Below are 20,631 nucleotides of genomic sequence, written 5' to 3'. Positions count from 1 at the left end.
ATCCGCTGGATCATCGAAAAAGCAAGAGAGTTCCAGAAAACTATCTCCTTCTGCTTTATTGACTATGCCAAAACCTTTGACCATGTGGCACAACAAACTGTGGAAAATTTTTAAAGAGATGGGAATACCAGACCATCTTATGTGCCTCCTGAGAAACCTGTATGCAGGTCAAGAAGCAACAGTTAGAACCAGGCATGGAATTATGAACTGGTTTCAAATTGGGAAAGGAGTACATCAAGGCTGTATATTGTCGCCCTGCTTATTTAACTTATATGCAGAGTACATCATGCGAAATGCCGGGCTGGATGAAGCACAAGTTGGAATCTAGATTATAGGGAGAAATATCGATAACCTCAGATATGAAAATGATATGGCAGATTCTGCCCTAACGGCAGAAAGCGAAGAAGAACTGAAGAGCCTCTTGATGAAAGTGAAAGAGGAGAGTGAAAAAGCTGGCTTAAAACCCAACGTTCTAAAAACAAAGATCATGACATCCAGTCCCATCACTTCATGACAAATAGATGGGGAAATAATGGAAACTGAGAAATTTTATTTTGGGGGGCTCTAAAATCACTGCAGATGGTGACTGCAGCTGTGAAATTAAAAGACGCTTGCTCCTTGGAAGAAAAGCTATGACCAACCTAGACAGCATATTAAAAAGCAGAGACATTACTTTGCCGACAAAGTCTGTCTAGTCAAAGCTATGGTTTTTCCAATAGTTGTGTATGGGTGTGTGAGCTGGACAGTGAAAAAGGCTGACCACTGAAGAATTGATGCCTTTGAACTGTGGTGTTGGAGAATACTCTTGAGAGTCCCTTGGACTTCGAGGAGATCAAACCAGTCCATCCTAAAGGAAATCAGTCCTGAATATTCACTGGAAGGACTGATGCTGAAGCTGAAACTCTAATAATTTGGCCAGCTGATGCGAAGAATTGACTCATTAGAAAAGACCTGATGCTGGAAGCGATAAAAGGCAGGAGAAGAAAGGGATGACAGAGGATGATCTGGCTGGCTGGCATCACCGACTCGATGGACATGGGTTTGAGCAAGCTCTGGGAAATGGTGAAGGACAGGGAGGCCTGGCATGCTGCAGTCCATGGAGTCGCAGAGTCGAACATGACTGAGTGATTAAACAGCAACAACAAACGGCCCTCCTTGGTCTGAGCGCCACATGAGTATCACCTTGTAAGTGATCAGCACTGGCAATGAGGTGATGATGAACGGGGAGCCCCTGCAGGAAGCCTTGGCCAAGTGCGGGCAAAGACTCTTCCTCTGCTCAGCAAGCCCTGCTGGGCCTGGACGGTGGGGCAGGGTGCTCCTGAGCCCTGGCAAGCAGGGACACGGACCAGGGGAGGCTGCTGTCAGCAGAGGTGGCAGCCGCCGGCCTCCCCCAGAGCCGGACACAGTGGCCCAGGTGTGCTCTGGGGTCGCAGAGGGCTCTGGGGTCCCCGGGCTTCAGAGGAGGCAGCCCCCAGCACCTACCCCCGTGGTGGGGAGAGGCCCATGCTCACCAAGGCCCTGCTGTGCTTTCAGTCCACGCAGGATGGGACAGAAGTGACACTGAAGACGGATGTGGAGGCTGGAGCCAGCGGCTACAGTGTCACGGGCGGTGGGGACCAGGGCATCTTTGTCAAGCAAGTGCTGAAGGACTCGTCAGCTGCCAAGCTCTTCAGCCTGAGAGAAGGTGCCACGGGCCCATCCCCAGTTCCCCACGGTCCCATCGGGGGAGGGGGATGGGCCCCAGTGGACACAGGGTGGCCCCTGGGAGTGTCCCTTTGGTCCCATCGGGGGAGGCGGATGGGCCCCAGTGGACACAGGGTGACCCCGGAGAGTGTCCCCACGGCCCCATCAGGAGACAGGAACTGGCCCCAGTGGACGCAGGGTGGTCCCTGGGAGTGTCCCCACGGTCCCATCGGGGGACAGGCCCCAGTGGACACAGGGTGACCCCTGGGGGTGTCCCCATGGTCCCATTGGGGGAGGGGCCCCACTGGACGCAGGGTGGCCCCTGGGAGTGCCCCATGGTCCCATTGGGGGACGGGCCCCAGTGGATGCAGGGTGACCCCTGGGGGTGTCCCCATGGTCCCATTGGGGGAGGGGCCCCAGTGGACGCAGGGTGGCCCCTGGAGACCTCTCAGCCATGTCAAGGCTGGGGCCAGTCTCTGTGCTGAGCTCTCTGCCTGAAAATGAGGGGCTCCTATCCACTGGGGGCTTAGTAAACGGGAGGGGCGGGCAGCCTTCCACTCACACCCCCTGTGGGCCCCTCCTGTGAGGCCCTGGAGGGCGGGGGCACTAAAGCGCCAGGCCACTCTGTCTTTGTCCAGGGGATCAACTACTCAGCACAACAATATTCTTCGACAACATTAAATATGAAGATGCTCTCAAAATCCTTCAGTACTCAGAGCCCTACAAGGTTCAGTTCAAAATCAGACGGAAGCTTCCTGCCGGAGTGGCCGAGCCTGGCCCGAAGGTCGGCGAGGAGCAGGTGAGCGCCCCGGCCCTCAGGGCTTGGCCCCTGCTGGCTCCTCCCCACCCCTTCCAGTCCCCGGAGCCCAGGGCCTCCGCCTCCCTGTTTGGGGCCAACAGGTTCGCTCTCCCTGTTCCAGGACCAGGATGTCGCTGACGGGTGCACGGAGACCCCCACGAAGACGCTGCAGGGTGACGGAGACCAGCAGAGGCTCCTCCCCACACCCAGGGAGGGCAGGGGCCGGCGAGCCCAGCGGGAGCGGCTTTCCTGGCCCAAGTTCCAAGCACTGAAGGGCAAACGAGGGCCCCGGAGGTCGCACAGCTCCTCGGAGGCCTACGAGCGGGGGCAGGGGCCCGACCTGTCGCCCACAAGCACCGACACAGAGGCCCGGCTCCCTGCGGAGGAGCAGGCCCAGGAGGAGGAGCCGGGCAGCCAGCGGAGGAGACGGTTCCCCAGCCTGAGGCTCAGGGTGGGCTCAGGGAAGGGCCCGTCGGGCAGGGGCGACCAGGGCGGAGCAGGCCCAGCTGAGCTGCTGGAGGAGGCAGGGCCCTCGGAGGCCGAACAAGAGGCCATCGGGGTGGCTGAGGAGGCTGAGGGGCCCAAGGAGCCTGCACTGCCTGGCCAGGGACCCACAGGCGAAGGGGCGGGCCCCGCACCCAGACTGCGAAGGAAGAAAACACAGGCCAGGGGCCCGCAGGAGACTCTTGCGGAGGAACAAACAGAGGCGGGGACAGCCCCAGGCGAGACCAGGGAGGGAGCCGCGGAGGACACTCAGGGGCCACAGCTGGGCACTGCCAGGCTGTCTCTGAAGGGCTCCGCAGACCAGGGCACCTACCAGAACGGCCAGCCAGAATTCCGCATCCGCATAACCAGCTTAAAGACACCCAAGTTCAAGGTGGCCAGAGAAGGAGTACCGGAGGAGGCAGAGGGCACAGCCCCGGTGCGCTGGGGAAGCTGGTGGACACGGGTCTCTACCGACGACTCCAGGGCCGCGGGCGACGACGAAGGGGACACAGAGTCACAGACGATGACAAGACCACAAGAAACACAGCGGACAAAACGAGAGGGAGGAGGAGAGGAGGACGCGGAGCAGAAGCAGGGAGATGACAGCAGGGAAGGGGAACAGAAAACGGAGGAGACGGAAGGAAGGACAAGAATCCTGAAGTTCAAGCTGCCGTCATTCGGGTGGTCACCAGCCAAGGAGGGAAAAGGAGAAAAAACGACACAAATTCAGGAAACAGATAAACAAAAACAAACCAGCGTCACAGGAGGGACTATAGACGTCGAGGAAAAGGGTAAAGACGGTCACGGCAGAGACAGCAGGTTCAAGTTCAAGATGCCGTCCTTTGGCGTGTCGGCGCCCAGCAAGGCCGTCGAGGCCGCCGTGGACGTGTCCCTGCCCAAGGCCCAGGCCGAGGCGACCCTGCCCTCGGTGCAGGCCGACGTCAAGCCCAGTGAGGTCCGCGTGGAGCTGCCCGCGGCCGAGCTGGAGGTCAAGGCCGCCGAGGTGGGCGTCAAGCTGCCGGAGGGCCACCTGCCCGAAGCCGAGCTCAAGGAAGGGGCGGCGGGAGTCGGAATCAAGGCCCACCTGCCCAAGGTGCAGATGCCCAGCGTCAAGCTGCCCAAGGTGGACATCAAGGCCCCGCAGGTGGACATCAAGGGGCCCAAGCTGGACCTGAAGGGCGCCAAGGCCGAGGTGGCCGCCCCCGACGTGGAGGTGTCGCTGCCCAGCGTGGAGGTGGACACCCTGGCCCCCGGCGCCAAGCTGGAGGGCGACCTGTCCCTGGGGGACAAGGAGGTGGCCGCCAGAGACAGCAAGTTCAAAATGCCCAAGTTCAAGATGCCGTCCTTCGGCGTGTCGGCGCCCAGCAAGGCCGTCGAGGCCGCCGTGGACGTGTCCCTGCCCAAGGCCCAGGCCGAGGCGACCCTGCCCTCGGTGCAGGCCGACGTCAAGCCCAGTGAGGTCCGCGTGGAGCTGCCCGCGGCCGAGCTGGAGGTCAAGGCCGCCGAGGTGGGCGTCAAGCTGCCGGAGGGCCACCTGCCCGAAGCCGAGCTCAAGGAAGGGGCGGCGGGAGTCGGAATCAAGGCCCACCTGCCCAAGGTGCAGATGCCCAGCGTCAAGCTGCCCAAGGTGGACATCAAGGCCCCGCAGGTGGACATCAAGGGGCCCAAGCTGGACCTGAAGGGCGCCAAGGCCGAGGTGGCCGCCCCCGACGTGGAGGTGTCGCTGCCCAGCGTGGAGGTGGACACCCTGGCCCCCGGCGCCAAGCTGGAGGGCGACCTGTCCCTGGGGGACAAGGAGGTGGCCGCCAGAGACAGCAAGTTCAAAATGCCCAAGTTCAAGATGCCGTCCTTCGGCGTGTCGGCGCCCAGCAAGGCCGTCGAGGCCGCCGTGGACGTGTCCCTGCCCAAGGCCCAGGCCGAGGCGACCCTGCCCTCGGTGCAGGCCGACGTCAAGCCCAGTGAGGTCCGCGTGGAGCTGCCCGCGGCCCAGCTGGAGGTCAAGGCCGCCGAGGTGGGCGTCAAGCTGCCGGAGGGCCACCTGCCCGAAGCCGAGCTCAAGGAAGGGGCGGCGGGAGTCGGAATCAAGGCCCACCTGCCCAAGGTGCAGATGCCCAGCGTCAAGCTGCCCAAGGTGGACATCAAGGCCCCGCAGGTGGACATCAAGGGGCCCAAGCTGGACCTGAAGGGCGCCAAGGCCGAGGTGGCCGCCCCCGACGTGGAGGTGTCGCTGCCCAGCGTGGAGGTGGACACCCAGGCCCCCGGCGCCAAGCTGGAGGGCGACCTGTCCCTGGGGGACAAGGAGGTGGCCGCCAGAGACAGCAAGTTCAAAATGCCCAAGTTCAAGATGCCGTCCTTCGGCGTGTCGGCGCCCAGCAAGGCCGTCGAGGCCGCCGTGGACGTGTCCCTGCCCAAGGCCCAGGCCGAGGCGACCCTGCCCTCGGTGCAGGCCGACGTCAAGCCCAGTGAGGTCCGCGTGGAGCTGCCCGCGGCCGAGCTGGAGGTCAAGGCCGCCGAGGTGGGCGTCAAGCTGCCGGAGGGCCACCTGCCCGAAGCCGAGCTCAAGGAAGGGGCGGCGGGAGTCGGAATCAAGGCCCACCTGCCCAAGGTGCAGATGCCCAGCGTCAAGCTGCCCAAGGTGGACATCAAGGCCCCGCAGGTGGACATCAAGGGGCCCAAGCTGGACCTGAAGGGCGCCAAGGCCGAGGTGGCCGCCCCCGACGTGGAGGTGTCGCTGCCCAGCGTGGAGGTGGACACCCAGGCCCCGGGCGCCAAGCTGGAGGGCGACCTGTCCCTGGGGGACAAGGAGGTGGCCGCCAGAGACAGCAAGTTCAAAATGCCCAAGTTCAAGATGCCGTCCTTCGGTGTGTCGGCGCCCAGCAAGGCCGTCGAGGCCGCCGTGGACGTGTCCCTGCCCAAGGCCCAGGCCGAGGCGACCCTGCCCTCGGTGCAGGCCGACGTCAAGCCCAGTGAGGTCCGCGTGGAGCTGCCCGCGGCCCAGCTGGAGGTCAAGGCCGCCGAGGTGGGCGTCAAGCTGCCGGAGGGCCACCTGCCCGAAGCCGAGCTCAAGGAAGGGGCGGCGGGAGTCGGAATCAAGGCCCACCTGCCCAAGGTGCAGATGCCCAGCGTCAAGCTGCCCAAGGTGGACATCAAGGCCCCGCAGGTGGACATCAAGGGGCCCAAGCTGGACCTGAAGGGCGCCAAGGCCGAGGTGGCCGCCCCCGACGTGGAGGTGTCGCTGCCCAGCGTGGAGGTGGACACCCAGGCCCCGGGCGCCAAGCTGGAGGGCGACCTGTCCCTGGGGGACAAGGAGGTGGCCGCCAGAGACAGCAAGTTCAAAATGCCCAAGTTCAAGATGCCGTCCTTCGGCGTGTCGGCGCCCAGCAAGGCCGTCGAGGCCGCCGTGGACGTGTCCCTGCCCAAGGCCCAGGCCGAGGCGACCCTGCCCTCGGTGCAGGCCGACGTCAAGCCCAGTGAGGTCCGCGTGGAGCTGCCCGCGGCCGAGCTGGAGGTCAAGGCCGCCGAGGTGGGCGTCAAGCTGCCGGAGGGCCACCTGCCCGAAGCCGAGCTCAAGGAAGGGGCGGCGGGAGTCGGAATCAAGGCCCACCTGCCCAAGGTGCAGATGCCCAGCGTCAAGCTGCCCAAGGTGGACATCAAGGCCCCGCAGGTGGACATCAAGGGGCCCAAGCTGGACCTGAAGGGCGCCAAGGCCGAGGTGGCCGCCCCCGACGTGGAGGTGTCGCTGCCCAGCGTGGAGGTGGACACCCAGGCCCCGGGCGCCAAGCTGGAGGGCGACCTGTCCCTGGGGGACAAGGAGGTGGCCGCCAGAGACAGCAAGTTCAAAATGCCCAAGTTCAAGATGCCGTCCTTCGGCGTGTCGGCGCCCAGCAAGGCCGTCGAGGCCGCCGTGGACGTGTCCCTGCCCAAGGCCCAGGCCGAGGCGACCCTGCCCTCGGTGCAGGCCGACGTCAAGCCCAGTGAGGTCCGCGTGGAGCTGCCCGCGGCCCAGCTGGAGGTCAAGGCCGCCGAGGTGGGCGTCAAGCTGCCGGAGGGCCACCTGCCCGAAGCCGAGCTCAAGGAAGGGGCGGCGGGAGTCGGAATCAAGGCCCACCTGCCCAAGGTGCAGATGCCCAGCGTCAAGCTGCCCAAGGTGGACATCAAGGCCCCGCAGGTGGACATCAAGGGGCCCAAGCTGGACCTGAAGGGCGCCAAGGCCGAGGTGGCCGCCCCCGACGTGGAGGTGTCGCTGCCCAGCGTGGAGGTGGACACCCTGGCCCCCGGCGCCAAGCTGGAGGGCGACCTGTCCCTGGGGGACAAGGAGGTGGCCGCCAGAGACAGCAAGTTCAAAATGCCCAAGTTCAAGATGCCGTCCTTCGGCGTGTCGGCGCCCAGCAAGGCCGTCGAGGCCGCCGTGGACGTGTCCCTGCCCAAGGCCCAGGCCGAGGCGACCCTGCCCTCGGTGCAGGCCGACGTCAAGCCCAGTGAGGTCCGCGTGGAGCTGCCCGCGGCCCAGCTGGAGGTCAAGGCCGCCGAGGTGGGCGTCAAGCTGCCGGAGGGCCACCTGCCCGAAGCCGAGCTCAAGGAAGGGGCGGCGGGAGTCAGAATCAAGGCCCACCTGCCCAAGGTGCAGATGCCCAGCGTCAAGCTGCCCAAGGTGGACATCAAGGCCCCGCAGGTGGACATCAAGGGGCCCAAGCTGGACCTGAAGGGCGCCAAGGCCGAGGTGGCCGCCCCCGACGTGGAGGTGTCGCTGCCCAGCGTGGAGGTGGACACCCAGGCCCCCGGCGCCAAGCTGGAGGGCGACCTGTCCCTGGGGGACAAGGAGGTGGCCGCCAGAGACAGCAAGTTCAAAATGCCCAAGTTCAAGATGCCGTCCTTCGGCGTGTCGGCGCCCAGCAAGGCCGTCGAGGCCGCCGTGGACGTGTCCCTGCCCAAGGCCCAGGCCGAGGCGACCCTGCCCTCGGTGCAGGCCGACGTCAAGCCCAGTGAGGTCCGCGTGGAGCTGCCCGCGGCCGAGCTGGAGGTCAAGGCCGCCGAGGTGGGCGTCAAGCTGCCGGAGGGCCACCTGCCCGAAGCCGAGCTCAAGGAAGGGGCGGCGGGAGTCGGAATCAAGGCCCACCTGCCCAAGGTGCAGATGCCCAGCGTCAAGCTGCCCAAGGTGGACATCAAGGCCCCGCAGGTGGACATCAAGGGGCCCAAGCTGGACCTGAAGGGCGCCAAGGCCGAGGTGGCCGCCCCCGACGTGGAGGTGTCGCTGCCCAGCGTGGAGGTGGACACCCAGGCCCCGGGCGCCAAGCTGGAGGGCGACCTGTCCCTGGGGGACAAGGAGGTGGCCGCCAGAGACAGCAAGTTCAAAATGCCCAAGTTCAAGATGCCGTCCTTCGGTGTGTCGGCGCCCAGCAAGGCCGTCGAGGCCGCCGTGGACGTGTCCCTGCCCAAGGCCCAGGCCGAGGCGACCCTGCCCTCGGTGCAGGCCGACGTCAAGCCCAGTGAGGTCCGCGTGGAGCTGCCCGCGGCCCAGCTGGAGGTCAAGGCCGCCGAGGTGGGCGTCAAGCTGCCGGAGGGCCACCTGCCCGAAGCCGAGCTCAAGGAAGGGGCGGCGGGAGTCGGAATCAAGGCCCACCTGCCCAAGGTGCAGATGCCCAGCGTCAAGCTGCCCAAGGTGGACATCAAGGCCCCGCAGGTGGACATCAAGGGGCCCAAGCTGGACCTGAAGGGCGCCAAGGCCGAGGTGGCCGCCCCCGACGTGGAGGTGTCGCTGCCCAGCGTGGAGGTGGACACCCAGGCCCCGGGCGCCAAGCTGGAGGGCGACCTGTCCCTGGGGGACAAGGAGGTGGCCGCCAGAGACAGCAAGTTCAAAATGCCCAAGTTCAAGATGCCGTCCTTCGGCGTGTCGGCGCCCAGCAAGGCCGTCGAGGCCGCCGTGGACGTGTCCCTGCCCAAGGCCCAGGCCGAGGCGACCCTGCCCTCGGTGCAGGCCGACGTCAAGCCCAGTGAGGTCCGCGTGGAGCTGCCCGCGGCCGAGCTGGAGGTCAAGGCCGCCGAGGTGGGCGTCAAGCTGCCGGAGGGCCACCTGCCCGAAGCCGAGCTCAAGGAAGGGGCGGCGGGAGTCGGAATCAAGGCCCACCTGCCCAAGGTGCAGATGCCCAGCGTCAAGCTGCCCAAGGTGGACATCAAGGCCCCGCAGGTGGACATCAAGGGGCCCAAGCTGGACCTGAAGGGCGCCAAGGCCGAGGTGGCCGCCCCCGACGTGGAGGTGTCGCTGCCCAGCGTGGAGGTGGACACCCAGGCCCCGGGCGCCAAGCTGGAGGGCGACCTGTCCCTGGGGGACAAGGAGGTGGCCGCCAGAGACAGCAAGTTCAAAATGCCCAAGTTCAAGATGCCGTCCTTCGGCGTGTCGGCGCCCAGCAAGGCCGTCGAGGCCGCCGTGGACGTGTCCCTGCCCAAGGCCCAGGCCGAGGCGACCCTGCCCTCGGTGCAGGCCGACGTCAAGCCCAGTGAGGTCCGCGTGGAGCTGCCCGCGGCCCAGCTGGAGGTCAAGGCCGCCGAGGTGGGCGTCAAGCTGCCGGAGGGCCACCTGCCCGAAGCCGAGCTCAAGGAAGGGGCGGCGGGAGTCGGAATCAAGGCCCACCTGCCCAAGGTGCAGATGCCCAGCGTCAAGCTGCCCAAGGTGGACATCAAGGCCCCGCAGGTGGACATCAAGGGGCCCAAGCTGGACCTGAAGGGCGCCAAGGCCGAGGTGGCCGCCCCCGACGTGGAGGTGTCGCTGCCCAGCGTGGAGGTGGACACCCAGGCCCCGGGCGCCAAGCTGGAGGGCGACCTGTCCCTGGGGGACAAGGAGGTGGCCGCCAGAGACAGCAAGTTCAAAATGCCCAAGTTCAAGATGCCGTCCTTCGGCGTGTCGGCGCCCAGCAAGGCCGTCGAGGCCGCCGTGGACGTGTCCCTGCCCAAGGCCCAGGCCGAGGCGACCCTGCCCTCGGTGCAGGCCGACGTCAAGCCCAGTGAGGTCCGCGTGGAGCTGCCCGCGGCCCAGCTGGAGGTCAAGGCCGCCGAGGTGGGCGTCAAGCTGCCGGAGGGCCACCTGCCCGAAGCCGAGCTCAAGGAAGGGGCGGCGGGAGTCGGAATCAAGGCCCACCTGCCCAAGGTGCAGATGCCCAGCGTCAAGCTGCCCAAGGTGGACATCAAGGCCCCGCAGGTGGACATCAAGGGGCCCAAGCTGGACCTGAAGGGCGCCAAGGCCGAGGTGGCCGCCCCCGACGTGGAGGTGTCGCTGCCCAGCGTGGAGGTGGACACCCAGGCCCCGGGCGCCAAGCTGGAGGGCGACCTGTCCCTGGGGGACAAGGAGGTGGCCGCCAGAGACAGCAAGTTCAAAATGCCCAAGTTCAAGATGCCGTCCTTCGGCGTGTCGGCGCCCAGCAAGGCCGTCGAGGCCGCCGTGGACGTGTCCCTGCCCAAGGCCCAGGCCGAGGCGACCCTGCCCTCGGTGCAGGCCGACGTCAAGCCCAGTGAGGTCCGCGTGGAGCTGCCCGCGGCCCAGCTGGAGGTCAAGGCCGCCGAGGTGGGCGTCAAGCTGCCGGAGGGCCACCTGCCCGAAGCCGAGCTCAAGGAAGGGGCGGCGGGAGTCGGAATCAAGGCCCACCTGCCCAAGGTGCAGATGCCCAGCGTCAAGCTGCCCAAGGTGGACATCAAGGCCCCGCAGGTGGACATCAAGGGGCCCAAGCTGGACCTGAAGGGCGCCAAGGCCGAGGTGGCCGCCCCCGACGTGGAGGTGTCGCTGCCCAGCGTGGAGGTGGACACCCAGGCCCCGGGCGCCAAGCTGGAGGGCGACCTGTCCCTGGGGGACAAGGAGGTGGCCGCCAGAGACAGCAAGTTCAAAATGCCCAAGTTCAAGATGCCGTCCTTCGGCGTGTCGGCGCCCAGCAAGGCCGTCGAGGCCGCCGTGGACGTGTCCCTGCCCAAGGCCCAGGCCGAGGCGACCCTGCCCTCGGTGCAGGCCGACGTCAAGCCCAGTGAGGTCCGCGTGGAGCTGCCCGCGGCCGAGCTGGAGGTCAAGGCCGCCGAGGTGGGCGTCAAGCTGCCGGAGGGCCACCTGCCCGAAGCCGAGCTCAAGGAAGGGGCGGCGGGAGTCGGAATCAAGGCCCACCTGCCCAAGGTGCAGATGCCCAGCGTCAAGCTGCCCAAGGTGGACATCAAGGCCCCGCAGGTGGACATCAAGGGGCCCAAGCTGGACCTGAAGGGCGCCAAGGCCGAGGTGGCCGCCCCCGACGTGGAGGTGTCGCTGCCCAGCGTGGAGGTGGACACCCAGGCCCCGGGCGCCAAGCTGGAGGGCGACCTGTCCCTGGGGGACAAGGAGGTGGCCGCCAGAGACAGCAAGTTCAAAATGCCCAAGTTCAAGATGCCGTCCTTCGGCGTGTCGGCGCCCAGCAAGGCCGTCGAGGCCGCCGTGGACGTGTCCCTGCCCAAGGCCCAGGCCGAGGCGACCCTGCCCTCGGTGCAGGCCGACGTCAAGCCCAGTGAGGTCCGCGTGGAGCTGCCCGCGGCCGAGCTGGAGGTCAAGGCCGCCGAGGTGGGCGTCAAGCTGCCGGAGGGCCACCTGCCCGAAGCCGAGCTCAAGGAAGGGGCGGCGGGAGTCGGAATCAAGGCCCACCTGCCCAAGGTGCAGATGCCCAGCGTCAAGCTGCCCAAGGTGGACATCAAGGCCCCGCAGGTGGACATCAAGGGGCCCAAGCTGGACCTGAAGGGCGCCAAGGCCGAGGTGGCCGCCCCCGACGTGGAGGTGTCGCTGCCCAGCGTGGAGGTGGACACCCAGGCCCCGGGCGCCAAGCTGGAGGGCGACCTGTCCCTGGGGGACAAGGAGGTGGCCGCCAGAGACAGCAAGTTCAAAATGCCCAAGTTCAAGATGCCGTCCTTCGGCGTGTCGGCGCCCAGCAAGGCCGTCGAGGCCGCCGTGGACGTGTCCCTGCCCAAGGCCCAGGCCGAGGCGACCCTGCCCTCGGTGCAGGCCGACGTCAAGCCCAGTGAGGTCCGCGTGGAGCTGCCCGCGGCCGAGCTGGAGGTCAAGGCCGCCGAGGTGGGCGTCAAGCTGCCGGAGGGCCACCTGCCCGAAGCCGAGCTCAAGGAAGGGGCGGCGGGAGTCGGAATCAAGGCCCACCTGCCCAAGGTGCAGATGCCCAGCGTCAAGCTGCCCAAGGTGGACATCAAGGCCCCGCAGGTGGACATCAAGGGGCCCAAGCTGGACCTGAAGGGCGCCAAGGCCGAGGTGGCCGCCCCCGACGTGGAGGTGTCGCTGCCCAGCGTGGAGGTGGACACCCAGGCCCCGGGCGCCAAGCTGGAGGGCGACCTGTCCCTGGGGGACAAGGAGGTGGCCGCCAGAGACAGCAAGTTCAAAATGCCCAAGTTCAAGATGCCGTCCTTCGGCGTGTCGGCGCCCAGCAAGGCCGTCGAGGCCGCCGTGGACGTGTCCCTGCCCAAGGCCCAGGCCGAGGCGACCCTGCCCTCGGTGCAGGCCGACGTCAAGCCCAGTGAGGTCCGCGTGGAGCTGCCCGCGGCCGAGCTGGAGGTCAAGGCCGCCGAGGTGGGCGTCAAGCTGCCGGAGGGCCACCTGCCCGAAGCCGAGCTCAAGGAAGGGGCGGCGGGAGTCGGAATCAAGGCCCACCTGCCCAAGGTGCAGATGCCCAGCGTCAAGCTGCCCAAGGTGGACATCAAGGCCCCGCAGGTGGACATCAAGGGGCCCAAGCTGGACCTGAAGGGCGCCAAGGCCGAGGTGGCCGCCCCCGACGTGGAGGTGTCGCTGCCCAGCGTGGAGGTGGACACCCAGGCCCCGGGCGCCAAGCTGGAGGGCGACCTGTCCCTGGGGGACAAGGAGGTGGCCGCCAGAGACAGCAAGTTCAAAATGCCCAAGTTCAAGATGCCGTCCTTCGGCGTGTCGGCGCCCAGCAAGGCCGTCGAGGCCGCCGTGGACGTGTCCCTGCCCAAGGCCCAGGCCGAGGCGACCCTGCCCTCGGTGCAGGCCGACGTCAAGCCCAGTGAGGTCCGCGTGGAGCTGCCCGCGGCCGAGCTGGAGGTCAAGGCCGCCGAGGTGGGCGTCAAGCTGCCGGAGGGCCACCTGCCCGAAGCCGAGCTCAAGGAAGGGGCGGCGGGAGTCGGAATCAAGGCCCACCTGCCCAAGGTGCAGATGCCCAGCGTCAAGCTGCCCAAGGTGGACATCAAGGCCCCGCAGGTGGACATCAAGGGGCCCAAGCTGGACCTGAAGGGCGCCAAGGCCGAGGTGGCCGCCCCCGACGTGGAGGTGTCGCTGCCCAGCGTGGAGGTGGACACCCAGGCCCCGGGCGCCAAGCTGGAGGGCGACCTGTCCCTGGGGGACAAGGAGGTGGCCGCCAGAGACAGCAAGTTCAAAATGCCCAAGTTCAAGATGCCGTCCTTCGGCGTGTCGGCGCCCAGCAAGGCCGTCGAGGCCGCCGTGGACGTGTCCCTGCCCAAGACCCAGGCCGAGGCGACCCTGCCCTCGGTGCAGGCCGACGTCAAGCCCAGTGAGGTCCGCGTGGAGCTGCCCGCGGCCGAGCTGGAGGTCAAGGCCGCCGAGGTGGGCGTCAAGCTGCCGGAGGGCCACCTGCCCGAAGCCGAGCTCAAGGAAGGGGCGGCGGGAGTCGGAATCAAGGCCCACCTGCCCAAGGTGCAGATGCCCAGCGTCAAGCTGCCCAAGGTGGACATCAAGGCCCCGCAGGTGGACATCAAGGGGCCCAAGCTGGACCTGAAGGGCGCCAAGGCCGAGGTGGCCGCCCCCGACGTGGAGGTGTCGCTGCCCAGCGTGGAGGTGGACACCCTGGCCCCCGGCGCCAAGCTGGAGGGCGACCTGTCCCTGGGGGACAAGGAGGTGGCCGCCAGAGACAGCAAGTTCAAAATGCCCAAGTTCAAGATGCCGTCCTTCGGCGTGTCGGCGCCCAGCAAGGCCGTCGAGGCCGCCGTGGACGTGTCCCTGCCCAAGGCCCAGGCCGAGGCGACCCTGCCCTCGGTGCAGGCCAACGTCAAGCCCAGTGAGGTCCGCGTGGAGCTGCCCGCGGCCCAGCTGGAGGTCAAGGCCGCCGAGGTGGGCGTCAAGCTGCCGGAGGGCCACCTGCCCGAAGCCGAGCTCAAGGAAGGGGCGGCGGGAGTCGGAATCAAGGCCCACCTGCCCAAGGTGCAGATGCCCAGCGTCAAGCTGCCCAAGGTGGACATCAAGGCCCCGCAGGTGGACATCAAGGGGCCCAAGCTGGACCTGAAGGGCGCCAAGGCCGAGGTGGCCGCCCCCGACGTGGAGGTGTCGCTGCCCAGCGTGGAGGTGGACACCCAGGCCCCGGGCGCCAAGCTGGAGGGCGACCTGTCCCTGGGGGACAAGGAGGTGGCCGCCAGAGACAGCAAGTTCAAAATGCCCAAGTTCAAGATGCCGTCCTTCGGCGTGTCGGCGCCCAGCAAGGCCGTCGAGGCCGCCGTGGACGTGTCCCTGCCCAAGGCCCAGGCCGAGGCGACCCTGCCCTCGGTGCAGGCCGACGTCAAGCCCAGTGAGGTCCGCGTGGAGCTGCCCGCGGCCGAGCTGGAGGTCAAGGCCGCCGAGGTGGGCGTCAAGCTGCCGGAGGGCCACCTGCCCGAAGCCGAGCTCAAGGAAGGGGCGGCGGGAGTCGGAATCAAGGCCCACCTGCCCAAGGTGCAGATGCCCAGCGTCAAGCTGCCCAAGGTGGACATCAAGGCCCCGCAGGTGGACATCAAGGGGCCCAAGCTGGACCTGAAGGGCGCCAAGGCCGAGGTGGCCGCCCCCGACGTGGAGGTGTCGCTGCCCAGCGTGGAGGTGGACACCCAGGCCCCGGGCGCCAAGCTGGAGGGCGACCTGTCCCTGGGGGACAAGGAGGTGGCCGCCAGAGACAGCAAGTTCAAAATGCCCAAGTTCAAGATGCCGTCCTTCGGCGTGTCGGCGCCCAGCAAGGCCGTCGAGGCCGCCGTGGACGTGTCCCTGCCCAAGGCCCAGGCCGAGGCGACCCTGCCCTCGGTGCAGGCCGACGTCAAGCCCAGTGAGGTCCGCGTGGAGCTGCCCGCGGCCCAGCTGGAGGTCAAGGCCGCCGAGGTGGGCGTCAAGCTGCCGGAGGGCCACCTGCCCGAAGCCGAGCTCAAGGAAGGGGCGGCGGGAGTCGGAATCAAGGCCCACCTGCCCAAGGTGCAGATGCCCAGCGTCAAGCTGCCCAAGGTGGACATCAAGGCCCCGCAGGTGGACATCAAGGGGCCCAAGCTGGACCTGAAGGGCGCCAAGGCCGAGGTGGCCGCCCCCGACGTGGAGGTGTCGCTGCCCAGCGTGGAGGTGGACACCCAGGCCCCGGGCGCCAAGCTGGAGGGCGACCTGTCCCTGGGGGACAAGGAGGTGGCCGCCAGAGACAGCAAGTTCAAAATGCCCAAGTTCAAGATGCCGTCCTTCGGCGTGTCGGCGCCCAGCAAGGCCGTCGAGGCCGCCGTGGACGTGTCCCTGCCCAAGGCCCAGGCCGAGGCGACCCTGCCCTCGGTGCAGGCCGACGTCAAGCCCAGTGAGGTCCGCGTGGAGCTGCCCGCGGCCGAGCTGGAGGTCAAGGCCGCCGAGGTGGGCGTCAAGCTGCCGGAGGGCCACCTGCCCGAAGCCGAGCTCAAGGAAGGGGCGGCGGGAGTCGGAATCAAGGCCCACCTGCCCAAGGTGCAGATGCCCAGCGTCAAGCTGCCCAAGGTGGACATCAAGGCCCCGCAGGTGGACATCAAGGGGCCCAAGCTGGACCTGAAGGGCGCCAAGGCCGAGGTGGCCGCCCCCGACGTGGAGGTGTCGCTGCTCAGCGTGGAGGTGGACACCCAGGCCCCGGGCGCCAAGCTGGAGGGCGACCTGTCCCTGGGGGACAAGGAGGTGGCCGCCAGAGACAGCAAGTTCAAAATGCCCAAGTTCAAGATGCCGTCCTTCAGCGTGTCGGCGCCCAGCAAGGCCGTCGAGGCCGCCGTGGACGTGTCCCTGCCCAAGGCCCAGGCCGAGGCGACCCTGCCCTCGGTGCAGGCCGACGTCAAGCCCAGTGAGGTCCGCGTGGAGCTGCCCGCGGCCGAGCTGGAGGTCAAGGCCGCCGAGGTGGGCGTCAAGCTGCCGGAGGGCCACCTGCCCGAAGCCGAGCTCAAGGAAGGGGCGGCGGGAGTCGGAATCAAGGCCCACCTGCCCAAGGTGCAGATGCCCAGCGTCAAGCTGCCCAAGGTGGACATCAAGGCCCCGCAGGTGGACATCAAGGGGCCCAAGCTGGACCTGAAGGGCGCCAAGGCCGAGGTGGCCGCCCCCGACGTGGAGGTGTCGCTGCCCAGCGTGGAGGTGGACACCCAGGCCCCGGGCGCCAAGCTGGAGGGCGACCTGTCCCTGGGGGACAAGGAGGTGGCCGCCAGAGACAGCAAGTTCAAAATGCCCAAGTTCAAGATGCCGTCCTTCGGCGTGTCGGCGCCCAGCAAGGCCGTCGAGGCCGCCGTGGACGTGTCCCTGCCCAAGACCCAGGCCGAGGCGACCCTGCCCTCGGTGCAGGCCGACGTCAAGCCCAGTGAGGTCCGCGTGGAGCTGCCCGCGGCCGAGCTGGAGGTCAAGGCCGCCGAGGTGGGCGTCAAGCTGCCGGAGGGCCACCTGCCCGAAGCCGAGCTCAAGGAAGGGGCGGCGGGAGTCGGAATCAAGGCCCACCTGCCCAAGGTGCAGATGCCCAGCGTCAAGCTGCCCAAGGTGGACATCAAGGCCCCGCAGGCGGACATCAAGGGGCCCAAGCTGGACCTGAAGGGCGCCAAGGCCGAGGTGGCCGCCCCCGACGTGGAGGTGTCGCTGCCCAGCGTGGAGGTGGACACCCAGGCCCCGGGCGCCAAGCTGGAGGGCGACCTGTCCCTGGGGGACAAGGAGGTGGCCGCAAGAGGCCGCACATTTAAAACTGAAGATGATGTTAAAATCCATGTCAGGAAACCGCATTTTAAGTTTCCAGCATTGTTTTCTTCACCAGGGAAATCTTTGAGAAGTTCTACCCTTGTTGAAGGTGATCCTCAGCTTTCTTTGCCCTCTAGTGTGTCTGATGTGGATCCCGCCTTGCCGGATGTTTCTAGCCATAAACTGTCCCTGCCGTGTCCCCGCGTGGGGTGGCCTGGTACTTCCTCAGGCAGCCTTGATGTCAGCAGTTCTCAGGCTGAGTCCTCTGCGGTCCCTCCGGAGGCAGTCACTCTCATCAAGTACCAGATGCCTGTTCCCGACGCCCCACATTTCCCTCCAGAAATCCCCTCGTGTTCCCAGGATGATAGAGAAAGTCCTGCCACTTTGCCGCCTGACGAGAGCTTTCCACGCCCACCTGGTAGTCCTGCCGGCCCTGTGGACCCCCTATTTCTTGCATCTTATGGTCGGGTGACTTTTCCTAAGTTTCATCGACCAAAGTTCGGGTTTTCTAGCCCAGAAGCAGCAGATTCTGCGGTGGATGTTCAGGCTGCCGAGCGCCCGCCTGCCCTGTGCCTCCCCAGCGATGCTCAGGGGCTGGACTCTGCTCGCGGCCTGCCCTTGGCAGATCGCAGCCAAGGGCACGGGTCTGGGGATGTCTCAGCCGGCCTGCCTCATGGTGAGGGGACGGCCCAGTCACCAGGAGACCCCCTCCAGCCGTCGTGCAGGGCTTCAGCTGTGGACGCCCCGACGGAGAGGAGCACAGCCGCGCCGGGGGGCTGGTTCAGGATGCCCGCCCTCCACTTGCCCATCATCCGGCGCCCCGCCAGGGAGAAGGGGATGCCTGGGGCACCGAGTCCCACGCCTGCTGCCCATGCACTGGGGGAAGAAGGGCCAGCTCTCATCAAGGCTCAGGGGCCTCTGGGGTCAGAGGTGGAGGCGCCGGAGCCCCTGGAGCCAGCTGAGAAGAGCACGTCCCATGCGGGCGTGCTAAAGATAAACCTAGATGGCAGAGGCTCAACACCGCACCTGCCTCCTCCAGGGGCACCCCCTGCGGGCCTGTCCACTTCCGAGGTCAGGGTCCGCCCGGGCGAAGGCTCCCTTCCACTTCAGATGCCCAGCGGGGCACTTTTGGAAACCGAAGCTCCTCCTGCTGGGCCTGCAGGCCTGGACCTCGCCAGGGGAGAGGGGAGGACGGAGAGATGGTCCTCCCAACCTGAAGGCCCCGTTAAACTGAAGGTGTCCAGCACCGACGGGCCATCCCAGGTTTCTGTGGTCAGCGTGGGTCAGCCCTGGGAGGGCTCCGTGGTAACTGTCAAACTGCCGAGGCTGAGCATGCCGAGGTTCGCCTTCCCTGACCCCGGATCGGAGGCAGACGTCTTCATCCCCGCCGTGCGGGAGGTGCAGTGCACAGGGAGCAGCCTGGATGACGCCTTGCGCACAGAAAGCGTGGGAGCTTGGGGTGCCAGCATCCTGAAGGCCGGCCCTGGGACCCCCGGGGAGCAGCCTGTGGCCTTTGACCTCTCCCCAGAAGCTTCCAGGGTCCGAGTGCACATTCACGGCGCTCGGGGAGAGGGCACCAGGGTTGGCATACATGGCGGGGTGATGGCAGAGCCAGCCGACCCCTCGGGACCCGAGGCCGATTCCACCCAGATTGTGCGGGAATCAGAGATCCCTGCGTCCGAGATCCAAACGGCTTCCTACGGATTTTCATTGCTGAAAGTGAAGATCCCTGAGCCCCCCACGCAGGGGAGGGTCCAAGACTCCCGACTGACAGGGGGCTTGCAGGAGGCTTCTGAAGACGCTGGCCCTGGAACAGACCCTGTTTCTGGAGACCTGCAGCCAGACACCGGAGAACCATTTGAAGTGATCTCGTCCGGCGTCAGCATACCCAGAGGGCCAGCACTCACCACCAACCTGTACTCTGGCCACCCGGGTACGGAGAGCTGCTCTGACGAGGAGCCCGCAGAGATCCTCGAATTTCCCCCAGAAGAGGACAGCGAGGAGGCAGCCGCGGGCCTGGCCGAAGGAGACCAGGCTCCAAAAGAGAAGCCAGAAGGTAAGAGGTCTTCCGGTCTGTTCCGGTTTTGGCTTCCCAGCATCGGTTTCTCTTCTTCCTCCGAAGAGACAGGTGCCGACTCCAAAGATGAAGCCCACGGACCAGCCCCCGCCCAGACCCCGCCTGAGGCAGAGCCTCCCAAGAAACCCGAGAAGGCCGGCTGGTTCCGATTTCCCAAATTAGGGTTCTCCTCCTCCCCCACCAAGAAAAGCAAGAGCTCGGAGGAAGAGGCGGCTCCGGCAGAGCAAAAGCTCCAGGAAGAAGCCGCCACCTTTTTTGATGCCCGCGAGAGCTTCTCCCCCGAGGACAGGGAGGAGACGGTGCCGGGCGCTGGGGCCATGGTCACATCCAGGGCCAGGACGGAGCTCATCCTGCTGGAGCCGGACCCGGGGGCCCTGGTCGAGCCTGCGCCTGGGCCCGCTGCCCAGTGAGGACGGAAGGGGAGGCTGTGCCCCGCACCCCGCATGTGGACGCGAGTCTCCGCCGTGACCCCCAGAGTGGAGGATGAAGCGGAGCTGGCTGCGAGCAGAGGGGCCCCTGCCCCCGGCCCTCCCGAAGCTGCCTCCCAAAGCTTCAGGAGGGTCCCAGGCTCCTGAGGGGCCTTATTAGACACATGTTACTCGAGACACCTGCCTACAAGCCCCTCGAAGACACGGTTGCTGCTTCCTGGTGAAGGCTGTTTCCCTGTTTCTGGCAGAGTCTGCCACAGTCCAAGAGACCCTCTCCCTGCCTGCTTAGAACCAGCCCGCTCTTCACGGGCCGTCTCGCCACGGCGAGCCTGGGATGCTTTGAGTGATGCTGCCCACGCCGGGCTTGGGGCAGCAGACCACCCAGGTGGTCTAGGCATCCGTCCACGAGCTCCCACCAGACGTCCATGGGTGCCCACTTGCCCGCCAGTGCCCTCTCCGGCATGCGTGGCCCCCAGCCCCTCAGTGTGCCTGAAGATGGGACCCACTTGGCTGCTCCCTGGACACCGATCGGGCTATAAATAAAGCGCTGCCCCCTCCCGTTTCGGCTGCGAGGTGCTTTGTTCTGGGTGGAGCCCACCTCCGCTCCCCACACACCCCTGAGGGCTGCTAGGTTGCTCTGCCAGCACAGTCAGGGCGGCTCCCCCACCCGTCTGTCTGCTCGGGCCCTTCTTCCCGCCTGCAGCTGTGAGAGACAGAGGAGGAAGGTGTGGGCCCAGGGCTCCACTGCGAGGCCAGGGACAGGCTGCCCTGAGCTGGGAGGCCGCCCCAGGCGAGGGCCATGGGCAGCACAGGGGCGGCCCAGGGGGCAGAAGGCCCCGGCCCGGAGGCTTCGCTGGGTCCTCGGCGGCCACAGCGGCCTGGCTCAGGGCTCCCTGCACCACGGTGGCCGTCCCTGCCAGCCGCCCATGGGAGCAGACTCAGAACAAGGTCAGGGAGCGTCCTACAGCCCTTCAGAGTCACAACTCCTCCCCGTGGCCTTCAGGCGCCCTTTCTGGGCCTGTGGGGGTGCCGCGCTCCATGGGGGGACCTGGAGCCTGGCCCCCTCCCTGCTGCCCGGGGAAGGTTCCTGGAGCCACCTCCTTCTGCTCGGAGAGGGGTAGCTGCTCTCAGCACTGAGGGCGGGGCAGGGACGCTGGGGGCCTCTGGGCCCAGAGGGCAGCCCCCTCCCCTCCCCCGCCCTCTCTCCCGAGGGAAGTCGCATCTCCCGTGGGGGCCGGCGGGG

At 66.9% G+C, this 20,631-nt stretch overlaps 1 protein-coding gene across 2 annotated transcripts in view; it reads left to right on the top strand.

Moving 5' to 3' along the window:
• The window catches only part of AHNAK2 (AHNAK nucleoprotein 2), a 31,594-nt gene extending 11,647 nt beyond the window's left edge, over positions 1-19,947 (top strand). For both annotated transcript variants that reach the window (XM_024982212.2, XM_059879398.1), the window contains exons 5-7: positions 1,534-1,684; positions 2,322-2,482; positions 2,604-19,947. In XM_024982212.2, coding sequence (XP_024837980.1) covers positions 1,534-1,684; positions 2,322-2,482; positions 2,604-19,370 — 17,079 coding nt within the window. In that variant the 3' untranslated portion in view covers positions 19,371-19,947. The remainder of the gene's footprint in view (positions 1-1,533; positions 1,685-2,321; positions 2,483-2,603) is intronic.
• Positions 19,948-20,631: the final 684 nt, after the last annotated feature.

The sequence above is a fragment of the Bos taurus genome, chromosome 21 (assembly GCF_002263795.3).
Source record: "Bos taurus isolate L1 Dominette 01449 registration number 42190680 breed Hereford chromosome 21, ARS-UCD2.0, whole genome shotgun sequence".
Taxonomy (NCBI): Eukaryota; Metazoa; Chordata; class Mammalia; order Artiodactyla; family Bovidae; genus Bos; species Bos taurus.
The sequence above is the reverse complement of the archived record's forward strand: the minus strand, read 5'-3'. Positions and strand labels throughout refer to the sequence as shown.